This window comes from Hylobates moloch, unplaced genomic scaffold (assembly GCF_009828535.3).
Source record: "Hylobates moloch isolate HMO894 unplaced genomic scaffold, HMol_V3 SCAFFOLD_21, whole genome shotgun sequence".
NCBI lineage: Eukaryota > Metazoa > Chordata > Mammalia > Primates > Hylobatidae > Hylobates > Hylobates moloch.
Genome location: NW_026652296.1, coordinates 43,043,348 through 43,059,499, shown reverse-complemented (window position 1 = coordinate 43,059,499; position 16,152 = coordinate 43,043,348). Strand labels below are relative to the sequence as shown.

The following is a 16,152-nucleotide window of genomic DNA, read 5'->3' as shown; positions in this document are numbered from 1 at the left end:
GGGACATCCTTGAGCAGGGAGCTGACATTAACTAGCTCACCAGGCAAATAAGATTACGTCATGCAGAGTGAACGCGGGGACAGTGGAGGAGTAGTGGGCGGGAGCACTGCTCTATGGGGTTCAGGATGGCCTCTCTGAGGAGGCAGCACTTGAACTAAGTCCACAACAGGAGCCAGGGTGATGAAGGGCCAGGGTGGAAGGCCCCTTAGGGCACAGGCCCTAAGGCAGGAGTTGGGTTGGTGTATGTGGCTGGAACCTAGTGATGGCAGAGGGAACGGGTTGGTGGCTAATGAGGCTGCTGGGGTGACAGGGGCCAGATCCTGCAGGATCCTGCAGGTCGTAAGTAAGGAGTTTGAACTGCATTCTGAACATATGGCAGGAAGCCATGTCAGAGTTTTGATCAAGAGAAGTGAATTTATGTTTTTAGAAGACTCTGGCTTCTGTGTCGAGAGTGGATAGTATGGGTGTAAGAGTGGGAGCAGAGAGACCAGTGGGAGGTAGTGGATCCAGGCAGCATTGGGAGTGGTTTACACTAGAGTGGGAAGAAGTTAGGGAGCTGTATAACTTTGATGGAGCTTCCCAGAACTTACCTTGAGACATTAACCAGATAATGAGAGAGTATTCTGTGTGCAGTAAGTAGTTCAGTGGCTGGTGTTTCAGTTATTTGTTGCTGCATTATAAACCACTCCAAAAGTTAGTAGCTTTTGATCCCTGTATCTTTTTTCTGATTCTGTGGATTGACTGGGCACTGCTGGGTGGTTCTTTACTTAGTGGGCTGAAGGCTGGGGTCGCTCATGTACTGCATTAACCTGGGAGCTAGTTTGGGATTGGAATGACCAGGAGAGCCTCTCTTCCTCCAGAGTCAATCTCCCTGTGGCCTCTAGTTATTAACTGGTCTAGCTGGACTCCAAGAGGGAGAAAGGGGAAGCAAGCCACCAGTTGTCTTAAGACCTAGACTCAAAAGTCCCAGGAAGTTATTTCTGCTACTTTCTGATTGGTCAGAGCCATTCACAAGGTCCACCCAGCTTCATGGGGTGGGGAAGTTTATCCTGCCTTTTGGTATGAGGAGCCACTTAGTAGGGGTGGAGGAATTGTTAGTGGCTGTATTTAGAAATTACATACCACACTTTTCAGTTTTACCTTGAAACTGACTTTAAGCCTTGGAAGAATTCAAAGTTGGCCTTTGAAAATTTTGGTATCCAGTTTGGGAAGGTATGAAAGCAAATTATAATGGAAGGAATCTTGCTCTTTCCTTTTAACAAAGTTATTTTCTAGGTTAAGAGCAAACTGATTCTACAAAAACAAGTTTTTAAACTTCATCCAACCCTTTGCAAACAACTTTATAAATGTGCCTTTTAATCTTCCATCTGATTTCTTTGCTATAAAGCCCTAATTGCACATGTTCTGTTAGTACATGACTGAGAGCCCTGGAGCGGCAGTCATTGAAGAACAACGTATTTCCAGGCCAGCTCTTGGGGTTTGAAATGAAACATATAAAATCTACCAAGTCTGTTAGGATACCTTCCTAGGGAACAGAGGCCTCTTCCTTATTGAACCCCTGATAAGACCTCTGCTACTGAGATTTATTTTAGGGATGATATTCTACATCACTCCCATTTTTGTCAAATTTATTCACTGGAAAAGAGATTGTATTAGTTTGTTTTCATGCTGCTGAAAACAAACTAATTTGTTTGACTCCTTATCTTATCCAGGTCACACTGATGCAAGAGGTAGGTTCCCAAAGTCTTAGGCAGCTCCACCCCTGTGGCTTTGCAGGGTATAGCCCCCCTCCTGGCTGCTTTCATGGGCTGGCATTGAGTGTCCAACTTTTCCAGTTGCACAGTGCAAGCTATTGGTGGATCTGCCATTCTGGGGTCTGGAGGACGGTGGCCCTCTTCTCACAGCTCCACTAGGCAGTGCCCCAGTAGGGACTCTGTGTGGGGGCTCCAACCCCACATTTCCCCTCTGCACTGCCCTAGCAGAGATTTTCCATGAGGGCCCTGCCCTGACAGCAAACTTTTGCCTGGGCATCCAGGTGTTTCCATACGTCTTCTGAAATCTAGGTGGAGGTTCCCAAACCTCAGTTCTGGACTTCTATGCACCCTCAGGCTTAACACAAAGTGGAAGCTGCCAAGGTTTGGGGCTTGCACCCTCTGAAACCATGGGCCGAGCTGTACCTTGGCCCCTTTTAACAATGACTGGAGCGGCTGGGGCACAGGGCAGCAAGTCCCCAGGCTGCCTTCTAGGCTTCCAGGTCTGTGATGGGAGGGGCTGCCATGAATACCTATAGCATGCCCTGGAGATTGTCTTGGGGATTAACATTCGGCTCCTTGTTACTTATGTAAATTTCTGCAGCCAGCTTGAATTTCTCCTCAAAAAATAGGTTTTTCTTTTCTGCTGCATTGTCAGGCTGCAAATTTTCTGAACTTTTATATTCTGTTTCCCTTTTAAAATGGAATCCTTTTAATAGCACCCAAGTCACTTTTTTTTTTTTTTGAGACAGAGTCTTGCTCTGTTGTCCAGGCTGGAGTGCAGTGTTGTGATCTCGGCTCACTGCAACCTCTGCCTCCCAGGTTCAAGTGATTCTCCTGCCTCAGCCTCCCAAGTAGCTGGGATTACAGGTGTGTGCCACTATGCCTGGCTAATTTTTGTATTTTTAGTAGAGACAGGGTTTCACCATGTTGGGCCAGGCTGGTCTTGAACTCCTAACCTCAGGTGATCCGCCCACCTCAGTCTCCCATAGTGCTAGGATTACAGGCATGAGCCACCATGCCTGGCCTTCAAGTCCGCTCTTGAATGCTCTGCTACTTAGAAATTTCTTCCACCAGATACCCTAAATCATCTCTCTCAAATTCAGAGTTCACAGATCTCTAGGGCAGGGGCAAAATGCCGCCAGTCTCTTTGATAAAACATAGTAAGAGTTACCTTTTCTCCAATTCCCAACAAGTTCCTCATCTCCATCTGAGACCACCTCAGCCTGGACCTTATTGTTCATATCACTATCAGCATTTTTGTCAAAGCCATTCAACAAATCTCTAGGAAGTTCCAAACTTTCCCACATTTTCCTGTCTTCTTATGAGCCCTACAAACTGTTTCAGCCTCTGCCTAATACCCAGTTCCAAAGTCATTTCCACATTTTCAGATATCTTTTCAGCAACACCCCACTCCTGGTACCAATTTATTATATTAGCCCATTTTCATGCTGCTAATAAAGACATACCCAAGACTGGGAAGAAAAAGAGGTTGAATTGGACTTACAGTTCCACATGGCTGGGTAGGCCTCAGAATCATGGCAGGAGGCAAAAGACACTTCTTAGTGGGCAGTGGCAAGAAACAAATGAGGAAGATGCAAAAGCAGAAACCCCTGATTAAAAAAAAAAAAACATCAGATCTTGTGAGACTTATTCACTATTATGAGAACAGTATGGTGGAAACTGCCCCCATGATTCAAATTATCTCCCACGAGGTCCCTCCCATAGCACAGAGGAATTAAGGGAATACAATTCCAGATGAGATTTGTCTGGGAACACAGAGCCAAACCATATCAGAGATGTATTTCAAAAATTCTATATACAGTAGTAGTTGGCCCCAGTGGCTCTTTGGATAACAGAGCGATCATATAATATGACTCATGTGTGTGTTACCTACTTGATACTAGTGCTGGTTAATATTTAGTGAATGGGTTGAAGGCATAATACAGACAAAGTGAAGCCTAGAGAAGCTGCAAATCCAGTGTTCAATCCTGCTTCTCACTCACTCTAATGAGTTAAAAAAAAATTTAAATGGCTTCAAAATTTTAAAATTATTATTTTGATTTTAAACAGCTGGGGTTTTTTGTGTCTAGTTTTATGCAAAGGTGTCTACAAACTTTGTATTGAAGTTTGAGCTTTCCAAATAAGTAATACAAAAAGACCTACTTTTTGACACATAAAAATATACTAATTATATATGGAAATTAACCAATCCTCAGAGTAATTTTATTTCTTTTTTTTTTCTTTTTCTTTCTTTCTTTCTTTTTTTTTTTTTTTTTGAGACGGAGTCTTGCTTTGTCGCCCAGGCTGGAGTGCAGTGGTGCGATCTCGGCTCACTGCAAGCTCCGCCTCCTGGGTTAACGCCATTCTCCTGCCCCAGCCTCCCAAGTAGCTGGGACTACAGGCACACCTGCCACCACGGCCGGCTAATTTTTGTATTTTTAGTAGAGACGGGGTTTTACCGTGTTAGCCAGGATGGTCTCGATCTTCTGACCTTATGATCCTCCCGCCTCAGCCTCCCAAAGTGTTGGGATTACAGGCATGAGCCACTGTGCCCAGCCTGAGTATTTCTATATAACCAGTGTTTCTTTCTCATAGACTTCCTTGCCGTCCAGGAAGGGATTTCGACACCAGACCACCAAGTTTTTGTATCGCTTGGTGGGATCAGAAGATATGGCTGTGGACCAGAGTATTGTCAGCCCTTATACCTCTCGGATCTTGAAACCTTATATCAGGTATATGGAGAACTAGAGGTGTGATGTCAGGTGTGTCATGAGGGATAATGATTGTGGTTTCTGTGCCCTGTTCTCCTGTTGGAGAGAATAAAGATCACAAACTGTGAGCAACATTGGCAAGGACTGAGTTCTGTGCTTCACCTCCAGTTTTGTCCTTTGCTTGTTTCAACTCTACTTTTTTGCAGAGAACATGGTCCTTTGAAAGAAACTTAAAAAGCAAAAATAAATTAGCTGAAAGATTGCTTTGTGATGATCATAATCATTATTTTATTTATTATTATTATTATTTTTTGAGACAGACTCTTCGCCCTGTCACCCAGGCTGGGGTGCAGTGGTGCAATCTTGGCTCACTGTAACCTTCGCCTCCGGGGTTCAGGGAATTCTCTTGCCTCAGCCTCTCAAGTAGCTGGGATTATAGGCATGCACCACCAAGCCCAGCTAATTTTTGTATTTTTAGCAGAGACAGAGTTTCACCATGTTGGCCAAGCTGGTCTTGAACTCCTGACCTCAAGTGATCCACCCAGCTTGGCCTCCCAAAGTGCTGGGATTACAGGCATGAGCCACTGGGCCTGGCCCTCGTTATGTTATTTTAAATACTAAAGTTGTATATTTTTAGTAGTGTGAAATGAAAAAATGTGAAAGACATCTCAGTTGAGCCTCCATCTGAACTGGATGTATATGAAACAGTTTCCAATAATGAATGTCATTGTCCAGGCAATGAAATGGAAGCTGAGCTTGCTAGAGAGGTCCCAGCAGTGTCTGGCACTGTAAATGAGAGCACATTATTGCACTCATTGCACTACAATTGCCCTGCAGCTCCATGATCACCCTGACCCTCCATGCCAGCACCACATTCCTGGGCAGGCACAGTGAGAAGCAGTTTGTGAGCCTGCTCCAAGCTCACTTTGTCTCTGGTGTTCCCCAAATGCCCCACGAAGTTGAGTGTTCCCTCTTCTGGCCTCCAAGGCACTGGAGATGCATCCTCATGTCTGACTCCTCGGGGTGAATCTGATGCTGTATCTGTTTCCGCACTTTGTTTATGAAGGCACCTAGCCCAGTCCCTGGTGGGTACAGAGGGCTTTGGCCTGATGAATGTTCAGAGTGAATTTTAGATTTCATACATAAAAGTATAGCTATAATCAAGCCAGCTTCGTGTAAAACAGTGTAGGTTACTTTAAAGTTTCAAGCAGATCAAAGAGTTTATATGAGTCAAAAAGCTAGGAATAATACCAGGTATTTTTCTTGACTTGAATTTGTTTATCTTCTGTGGTACCGGAGGCGTGATTATGAAACAAAGCCACCCAAACTGCAGCTCCTGTCACAGATTCGTTCCCACCTGCACAGGAGCGACCCTCACTGGACACCGGAGCCCGACGCACCTCTCGATTACTGTTATGTGCGGCCAAATCACATCCCAACGATCAACTCCATGTGTCAGGAGTTTTTTTGGCCTGGTATGTTCCCCCTCCCAAACCAGGCAGGTCATTTTTCTGTACGGTCCATTCTAGCAATTTTTAAAATTAGTTTATGTGATATCCTTAAGATTTTTATTTATGATTTCATTTAGTTTGTCTCTGCTAACATGGAAATATTAAAATACAAATACCTCTTGCTTTCCTAAAATCTAGAAGAAGCCAGCAATAAACAGTGTTTTTGTTTGTTTCTCTTCCCTGTTTGTCTCTGCTTCCAGAGTAAAAGATTCATCCTGTTTTGCTTCTGCATATATTTAGATACCAGGTAATGTCTATCAAAGATACACAGACTGGTAGCTTGGGCGTGTTTGGACACTTTTGTTTTTGACTTAATAATTCTTTGTTTTGTTTATTTAGCTGTTCCTTAGAGAGTATTAGTACAGCCAGAAGGTGTTTTTTAAAAGCTAAATAACCTGATCACAGACTGTGAGAATAAGGGTAAACCCAATATAATTTGTCATTTTATCAGCCTTAACAAAATTGCCTCTGAAGATCAAAGTCATTAGTTAAAGGAACACATTTTCATTGCTAAATATAAACTGTTCTTTGTTGATCTGCTTTCCCACGCTGGCTTGAAACCTAAAGGAAATAATACATGTCTTTCAGATGTTAGATACGATTTCATCAAGATAGAGCTGTGTCGTCTTTATTGTCACAAAGTCCCATAACCGTGAATGTGGTGGCAGAGCTGCACTCATTCTTTTGGGAGTCATATTGAGCCAAAAGTAACATTCTGGGAGCATCTCCTGCTTCCTGCCCTTATGTTGGGTGCCTTCCATACATTATGCACAGAACCGTATTTTACTTATTTATTGTGAAAGGTAGCATTTGTACAAAAGAGCTTATAAATTATATGTGTGTGGGGTAACGGATGTGATAGAACACGCTCGGGGGATCTTTACTCAACCCTGTCAGGTCTAGGTATGCTCTTCATCTTACACATTGCAGAAACAGAGTCTGTGAGACAGTTTGAAATGTGCCAAGCCACACATGGTAGAGGAGGCTGAGTTCAAAGCCAGCTGTGTCCAATTCTGAACCTGTGCACTGCTACCTACCCTATTCTGCCACTCTTCTTTTAGAAAATACTATGTAATTTCAATATTTTCTAAAATTCACTCTTATTTTTATGATCTGGATGTGTGGTCTCTATGTTACCTCCAGTTTTGGTGGTTTTTTTTTTTTAGCATGCAGGTGTAGCCATATGTACATGCTGAACAGCTTGGTGTTCCGTAAGTCTCAAAGGCACGTGGTTTGAGTCTCCGACGGTTTCTTTTCTTTAGGCATTGACCTGTCTGAGTGTCTGCAGTACCCAGACTTCAGTGTTGTTGTTCTTTATAAAAAAGTCATCATTGCCTTTGGCTTCATGGTTCCCGATGTGAAATACAATGAAGCTTACATTTCATTTCTGTTTGTCCACCCTGAATGGAGAAGAGCAGGGATTGCAACTTTCATGATCTATCATCTGATTCAGGTAAGTTGTCTGTGTTTATGATTTATCACCTGCGTCTGGGCTCCCCTGAACAACCTGGAGGAGGAATGAAGCTGAGCTAGCCCTTCCCAGCATGGCCCAATGGAATGGTTTCCTTGGAAACCAAGTGAAGAAAGCCAGTCATCAGCATTCATGAGGTTACCAAAGCACACAGACAAAAATCTCCGACCCTCTAAAATAAGATTATTATTCAGACTCAGGTTTCATAGATACCAGTTTGTGAACATGTGTAGTAAATAAAATGAGAAAATACCAAAAGCAAGAGCTTTAGGGTGGACTCTTCATGTTAGTAATAGCTACTGCTCTTAGGATCATCACCTTCGCAGCTCAGAGAAGTGAGGGTAGGACTATTATTTTTATTTTTTTAAATATTTGTAAACATTTTAGCACAATTGTATCAGTTAGAATGTATGTATATTTTTTGAGACAGGGTCTCATTCTGTCACCCAGGCTGGAGTTGCACAATCATAGCTCACTGCAGCCTCAACTTCCTGGGCTCAAGTGATTTTCCCACCTCAGCCTTCTGGGTAGCCAGGACCACAGGTGCACACTGCCATGCCTGGCTTATTTTTTGTAGGGACAGGGTCTCACTGTGTTGCCTGGTCTGTGCTTGAACTCCTGGGTTCAAGCAATCCTCCCACCTCAGCCTCCCAAGTGCTGGGATTATGGTCATGAGCCACTGTGCCTAGCTACATATTTTATTTTTGCTGATAGTTTTTAATTTTACTATCACTGTATAAGGCTGATATGAACCTTCTAAGATTTGATTCTAGTATTGAATTATAATTCATCCTTTGATATATTTGTATCACCTTTGAAGAAAATACACCATACACCAACATCAAAAAACATGCAAGGATTTTTTTCCCCTAGAATTTTTTTTAGTCAACTTTTACTTAGAAACCATTTGGTATGGAGGATTATATGTTATGCAGGCAAGATTCCTTTTAAAAAGGAGATGAAGATGATAAAAGTTGTTTCTCCAATTTTTAATGAAACTTGCTTAATAATTCCCAAATGTTGGCAGGAACCTTGAGAACCATTTTCCTAGAAATTGCTTTCCTTCTCTCCTTAGGCAGTGACTATGTAAATCACTCACTGAGTAATTAATATGTGCTACTTTGGGTGGTGGTTTTCTCTTGAGAGTTTCTCAGTTATTTCTACAGCACTCCCTTTCTCTGCCCCATTCTCATGCACAAGAGTTGATCTCTCAGTATGCATCTTTTTAACCTAGGAGAGCACTTAGAGGATTTGCTGCCTTATCTGTCACTGGTAAGGGCCTGAAGACAGGGCAGGAATAGTACTCTGTCCTTGTGTGTGTGTGTCCTTGGTGCCCAACATGAGGGCTGGTACAGAGTCAGTCCCTGCTGAGTGTTTGCGAGGCCACTGGGGGAGTGGTTCATCTTTGCAGGTGGACAACTTCCCCTCCAGCCAGACCATACACCTGAGGGCCCAAACATAGGTGGCGCACAGTCGCTGGCACTCAATGATGGCCATGGTGAGATCACGTATATTTGCAATCCAGCAAACACTAACATGACCCCACAAAATTTGCTTTAAAAACTCACAAGGTGCTCTTGTCCCTGGCATACTGGTAAGTGTTCTCTTGTCCTAAAAATACGTATGGATACACATGGAAGTTAAGCAGAGAAAGCAGGTAGCTATCAGATGACTGTCAACAGAGGAGTTCTTAGAGGCCTGAGAGAACCATGGGTTATAAATCTCAAGGACTCTATCAACTTCAGTATTTCAGTGCCTTCTTTATTAAAAAGTAAGTTCTTAAATGGTATGACTTTTGGGACACCTTACTCTGTGTAGCTGATTAAAGAATCTAAGGACTTGCTTTGTGTTGATAGAATGATTGTTACTCTTTTCCCCTAAGATTAGGTCAAAGCTGAATGTAGAAATCTCAGTTCTAAGAAGCTAATTCTGTCCGTTTTAGAGAGACAGAAGGTGGACTTTGGGATTCAGAAGGTCTATACAAGGGCCTCGGGTTTTATAATTACATTCTTAATATTTCATGTTTGTGCATGTAATTTAGCAGGCCTAGTAAAGGAATTTTTACAGGTTTTGGGGAGGTACAAGATAACATCTAGTTTTAAAAAGCAAAACTTATTTTGTTCTGTATTTATTCAAGGTTATCATAGTGTTGGGTATTGAAATGTTTGACGTATTTAAAGGTAATTGAGTTGTAAATAATAAAGCTGACAATAACAATATCTCCATTGACCCTTTGCTTCAAAGAAAAATAAAAAACACCCAGAATACTATCAGTTTCCTTGGTCTTGTGAATGTTTTGATCAGCAGCAAAATGTCATTCTGTTTCCAGCTGTTGCTAGGTGTTGCAATGTCTCAGCCTCAGTCTCTGATTTCTCCAGTTTCCATAACTAACTGCCTACACTTAAAAGCGTTTCTTTACCTACTCATTTTCCCTCAGGACTTTCCATTTTTATCTTGTATTTTTCCACTCTTTTGGCAGACCTGCATGGGCAAGGACGTAACCCTTCACGTCTCAGCAAGCAACCCCGCTATGCTACTGTACCAGAAGTTTGGATTCAAGACTGAAGAATATGTATTAGATTTCTATGATAAATATTACCCATTGGAGAGTACAGAGTGTAAACACGCATTCTTTCTGAGGCTCCGGCGCTGATGTGAATACAGCTCACAGAGAAACGCATGCGCTATTGGAGAACAGGTCTTTGTGGAGATCTAAAGGCAGTGATTGATTTCACAGGGAGCTCTAATCTTCTCTGTGATTACATGGTCCTTCAAACTCCCAACCAAAGTGAGAAAAGCGGCATGCAGTGAAATGAGCAGTGAGCAGCCCTTTAGCACAATCACCCTCCAGTCCTTCCTGGAGATGCCTTCAGCCGGCATCCCAGACTCCACAGTTAAATGAACGATGTCGTGATTCTCCCTCCATCTGACAGTTTGTAAGAGGGAAAGAGCATCTAACCTGATGCTCTTGGAGAGAGATAACCTGTCTGTCATGACTTAAAGGATGAGAAAATGTGGTGTAGCTATTAAAGATTCAGGCAGTCCCAAAAGGCACTGTCCTGTCCTGGGATGATGAGAGATTATGAGGTGATTTCATAAAAGGAATCCAACCCTGTGCCCGGCCATTGATGTGTTGTCATTGAATCCAGGAGGATTTCTAGGGCACTGAAGTTTTGTTGTTTCTTTTGCTGACTTTGGTTACCGTCAGAAAAAATAAACTAGATGTTTGTGTCTACATGTTCTACCTATTAGCATTTTCCTGCAGGGACTTGGGCCCATGGCCTGGGAGGTTGATTTGGGATTGGGGTTGTTGGGCAGCCTGACATTCACCTGGCCTATCCTGGCCCTTCTCATGCCCAAGACAGTTGTTTCACAGGAGTGGAAGTGTGGGTGATGCAAGTAGAACCCTCTAGATGTACCCTGTATGGTCTGCAGGACAGGACTGTTTGCTGTGTTTGTGGCTGTTGGAGATAGACTGTCAATCAGGTTGTTTGTGATCCAACAAGAACATTTCCAAAAGTATCTAGGTGTTCTCAAATAAAAAGCTTTCTTTGCACAACCCATGGCCAGAGCTTCAATCTAGTCAGTTTGCTTTCAAACCCTCTTTAATTAATATCAGTGGTTCTTAACTTTTTGGGACATGGATCACTTTGAGAATACAAAGAAAGCTGAATACTCTCTAGAAAACTGTCATGCACATTTAAAATTTTGCATCAGGGATCTGTCGACCACAAATTAAGAACATCTGTTCTAGAAGCTGTACTTGCAGCCAGCTCATATTCCTTTGTGTGAGAGAGAATGTGTTGAGCTTCCACATTAAGCCAATCTGGAAGCTGTTCAGTCATCTGGGGAAACAGTTGAGGCTCCATTTCATTTGTGAGAGGAACTGTAGCCGCACTGTCTTATCTATTTCTTTCCTTTTCTTTCCCTCCCACCCTGCCTCCCAAGAGTTTTGTGCCTCTTTGAAAGTTTTTTGTTGACAGAATGGATTGTAATACCACGAAGTAAAATTGAGGAGACGACATTTCCACATCTGTAAACCAGCTCATGATTGTTGTATGTGAATGTCAGGCATTTGTTGCAAAGCGGGGGCTCAAATAATTGTCTCTGTAACTTCAAGGAGCCGAGGAAAGCTGTGATTGCTTTTACTGACTCTGTTTCACTTTTTTTTTTTTAATTTTGAGAAATTTTAAAAACCCTTTTCATTTCCTTTTTTAATTTTGAGACAGGGTCTCACTTTGTCGCCCAGGCTGCAGTGAAGTGGCACTGGCTCAATCTCAGCTCACTGCAACTTCCGCCTCCCAGGTTCAAGTGATTCTCCTGCCTTAGCCTCCTGAATAGCTGGGACCACAGGAACATGCCACCACGCCTGGCTAATTTTTTGTGTTTTTGGTAGAGATGGGGTTTCACCATGTTTTCCAGGGTGGTCTTGAACTCCTGAGCTCAAGTGATCTTGGTCTCCCAAATTGCTGGGATTACAGGCATGAGCCACCACACCCAGCCTTTGAGAAATTTTAATCACACACAAAGAGAATGATGCCACAAACCCCATCACCCATATTCAACAATTGTTAAAATTCTATCTCATTTGCTTCATTTATCCTTTTGTTTTTTTTTGCTAAACTATCTGAAGGTAAATTCTAGATATCATATAATTTTACCACTACTTACTCAAATAGGTATTTCTAAAAAATAATGATATTATATAATCTCAATGTTCATTATCAGTTCACTAACAAGATGAACACGTTTGGAATTATCTAGTAGTCAACCTGTAGTCACACCTTTCGAATTGTCTCAGAAATTCCTTTTACAGTTGGTTTGTTGGATCAGCGGCCAAGCAGGGTCCACATAAGTGACTTACTGTCCTGTCTCCACCGCCTGTTCATCCAGAGTGCCTCCACCCTATTACTGCGCTGCCACTGACAACATCAGTTGTCCCATGGCGTGTCCCACATGTGGGTTGTCTGTTGCATCCTTGTTGTGTCCTTCATGGGGTGGGACTGACTGGACAAGGTGAGGAGTGGACCTGTGCTTGTCTCTTTAGCGGAGGGTGGGGACAGCTGACTCCCTGCCCCACTCCATTCCCTGCTTGGGTGTTGGGGCAGGGCCATTTCCCAGGGGTGGGCTTGGTGGCCCCTGTGTGTGGGGCAGCTGTCGGTTTTGATCTGCCTTTCTCTCTGGCCCTTCTGAGCTAGCCCTGTAGTAAACCCTTAGCTAGTCCTCTAGAAGTGAATCTCCACAGTGCCAGGCTTGGGGCTGGGTTGCGGAAGGGCCATGTTTTGGTGGATTAAAGTCAAAATTTACTATGAAGTTTCAGAATATCAAGTAAGGAGGAAGGCTTGTTTTTTCATGCCACAAAAGTGAGAATGAGTTCTGACAAGCTGAAGAACTCTGCCTTCAGTTGCGTGTTCGTGACAGAGTCTGGATTGTCCCCTTGGGAGGTGGCCTGGGGTAGCCAGGTGGGCCTTTGGGATCCCTAGGGGGGTGTAGGAATTCTGATTAATTATTGTCCATATTTACCCAGTCTTGTTCTAGGGAGATTGAGCTCTATTTACAGCAGGATGTTTAAGAACCAGAAACATAATTTTAAATTTTCTAAAGGCAGTTAACATATTTTACATAAAGTTTTCATCACCTAAAAGCCACACTGCCTTGGGACCTCTCCTGGAACTGTCTCCTGCAAGTGGCTTGGTGTCTTCACTACAGCCCTGAGGAGAAGCATCCAGGGTGACCCCACAACGTGGGGCTGCATTACACAGTGTGGTTAAGGATATCCTCCAGGTATCTAACAGCAGGAAGTTGCAGTAAAAACATAATGTACCTCAGAACTGGGAATGGCCATGGGGTCATGAGACTCTTCATTAGTACATACCTAACTCACATACTTGTGAGTTTGTTAGGACATACTTGACTCTGAGAAATGTATTACAGTTATTTATGAGAAACATGTTCACAGTCTTAGTGAATGTCATGCTTCAGCTTCCTCATCTGTAAAACAGGGTTGATGAGACCCACCTCACACATTTGTAGTGATAGGTACAACAAGGTCAAGAAAATCATAAATGGAGGTCCCTGAATTCAAAGCCAGGCAGTCTGGCACCACAGCCTGCAGCCTTCACCGCTGTGGCTAAGCCTTGGGGAGGTGTGGGGAATAGTTTAGGGGGTCTGTGTGTGTCTGGCTCAGTACTGCCCCCAGTGCCTGGAGTGGTGCCCAGCGCAGAGCCAGTACTCCACACATTGAATGAAGGAGGGAGAAAATGTGTACCAGGAGTTCACACCAGGAAAGTGTGTACCAGGAGTTCAATGTGATGAGAGACCTCAGTAATGCCTCTTGTTTTTTTCACTTTTTAAATATTATAGGCATGGAATCTTTCTGTTTATCACAAATCATAAGTGTTTCTCATTGCACCCAGCCCCTTCTCTTTGCCTGGATAGGTAAAGGCAACTCTTAGCCTCTTAGAACCTTACAACATTATATTCAGGTTACCCCATGCCAGAAGAATCTCTACAAAAGTAACCAAAGACTGTAGTAAAATTTCAGTTTTATGAGCTAAAGGAAAAGACTGATGGCTGCTCAGGTTAAGAGGCTGGAAGGTGGACAGTTTGTGCTGTCACAGATGGAATGGCTCCAGGCAAGCCCACATGTGTGAAGGGCAGCTCAGCCTGCCCCTGTAGCCTTGCTGCTCATATAAGGTGGAATTTTATTGCAAGTGACCTCAGAGCATAGATCTGGAAGGCCACTGGCCCAAGCATGGTGACCAAGTCCACCTGGAAACTCAGAAGACCCAACAAACATTCTGTCCAGCAGAGCAGATTCCAGGTGCATCACATGTGAATCCCCTCAGCCCTTGGGACAGCCAGAGCTCCTAGGAGTTTGTCCCCACTGGGTGCAGTCAGTAATGTGCTGATAAATGACCACAGACTGGAGGTGAGGCGGGGGAGAGGGGGAGCAGTAAACCAAGCCCCTGATTTGTAGTGTTTGCTGATTTCCATGGTGAAATACTGTTACTATGGCCAATTTTTCTTTTTCTTTTTTGAGACAGAGTTTTGCTCTTGTCACCCAGAGTGGAGTGCAATGGCACAATCTCTGCTCACTGCAACCTCCGCCTCCTGGGTTCAAGTGATTCTCCTGCCTCAGCCTCCCAAGTAGCTGGGATTACAAGCGTGTGCCACCACGACCACCACGCCCAGCTAATTTTTGTATTTTTTTTTTTTTTTTTTTGAGACAGATTCTCGCACTGCCGCCCAGGCTGGAGTGTAGTGGCGCAATCTCGGTTCACTGCAAGCTCCGCTTCCCGGGTTCATGCCATTACCCTGCCTCAATCTCCTGAGTAGCTGGGACTACAGGCGCCCACCACCATGCCCGGCTGATTTTTTGTATTTTTAGTAGAGACGGGTTTCACCGTGTTAGCCAGGATGGCCTCAATCTCCTGACCTCATGATCCACCTGCCTCGGCCTCCCAAAGTGCTGAGATTACCGGTGTGAGCCACTGCGCCCGGCCTAATTTTTGTATTTGTAGTAGAGATGGGATTTCACCATGTTGGCCAGACTGGTCTCGAACTCCTGACCTCAGGTGATCCGCCCACCTTGGCCTTCCCAAGTGCTGGGATTACAGGCGTGAGCCACCGCACCTGGCACCATGGCCAATTTTCAAGCTACCAGTGTGATGTCACTAAACCCAGAGGTAGAAAGACATGTACAGCAGCTGCCATTATATTGTATTTCTGTCACACAGAAACAATAGATGGAAGTTACCTCAGAAGCACAGGTAATAGTAACAAGCAGTCAGATAATTGTCATGTGGTAAGTTGTTTTGTTTGTTTGTATCTTACAGAGATAGGGTCTTGCTATGTTGGCCAGGGTGGTCTTGAACTCCTGGCCTCAAGCAGTACTCCCACCTCAGCCTCACAAATTGCTAGGATTACAGGCATGAGCCACTACACCTGGCCGACATTTAGTATGTTTTGAGTATTGATTTTAAATATGATTCATTTAATTAATGTATATAATTTAACTTTTAATAATGACTTTGGAAATCTAACCACCAGCTCCTGCATGCAGCCACCTCAGGGCTGGGCAGAATGGAGTCTGATGGCTTGCCTGGTGGTCCCACAAGCAGCAGACGTGAACAGCTCCTGGAGCTCACCACATGCGGCCCACAGTGTCAGCCTGGGCAAGGATGGAGCTGCCTCCCGAGGAGTTCCTGTGCTGCCAGGAGTAGCTGGTGGGGGCGGACTAAGAAGGTCAGGGAGGCTTTCTGGAGGCCCTGGGAGGCCCAGGTTGCAGCCTCACACACATTGGATTGTCTGTGGCTTTTGTATCTTCCAAGCTGGCTGCAGGGAGACCACTCTACTGAACACATTCTATGGCTTAAAGCAGTGGTCCCCAACCTTTTTGGCACCAGAGACCAGTTTTGTGGAATACAATTTTTCCATGGACTGGGGTTGAGGGGGGAATGGTTTCAGGATGATTCAAGCACATTACATTTATTGTGCACTTTATTTCTATTATTATTACATTGAAATATATAATGAAATAATTATAAAAGTCAGCATAATGTAGAATCAGTGGGAGCCCTAAGCTTGTTTGTTTGCAGCTAGATGGTCCCATCTGGGGGTGATGGGAGACAGTGGCAGATCATAGGGCATTAAATTCTCATAAGGAGTGCACAACCTATATCCCTTAAATATGCAGTCCACAA

General features: G+C 43.9%; 1 protein-coding gene and 1 long non-coding RNA gene across 4 annotated transcripts in view; one reads left to right on the top strand and one right to left on the bottom strand.

The window, feature by feature from the left end:
* LOC131382255 (uncharacterized) overlaps nucleotides 1-3,654 on the bottom strand; it is a 37,457-nt gene extending 33,803 nt beyond the window's left edge. Inside the window, exon 1 of the long non-coding RNA XR_009211556.1 lies at nucleotides 3,259-3,654. This is a non-coding gene — a long non-coding RNA (uncharacterized LOC131382255). The remainder of the gene's footprint in view (nucleotides 1-3,258) is intronic.
* KAT14 (lysine acetyltransferase 14) overlaps nucleotides 1-11,156 on the top strand; it is a 45,156-nt gene extending 34,000 nt beyond the window's left edge. The window contains exons 7-10 of one of the 3 annotated variants that reach the window (XM_058433273.1): nucleotides 4,350-4,486; nucleotides 5,765-5,940; nucleotides 7,239-7,429; nucleotides 9,927-11,156. In XM_058433273.1, coding sequence (XP_058289256.1) covers nucleotides 4,350-4,486; nucleotides 5,765-5,940; nucleotides 7,239-7,429; nucleotides 9,927-10,100 — 678 coding nt within the window. In that variant the 3' untranslated portion in view covers nucleotides 10,101-11,156. Of the gene's footprint in view, nucleotides 1-4,349; nucleotides 4,487-5,764; nucleotides 5,941-6,176; nucleotides 6,224-7,238; nucleotides 7,430-9,926 lie in introns of those variants that run through there. The other 2 variants (XM_032142414.2, XM_058433275.1) reach the window with 2 other exon arrangements.
* Nucleotides 11,157-16,152: the final 4,996 nt, after the last annotated feature.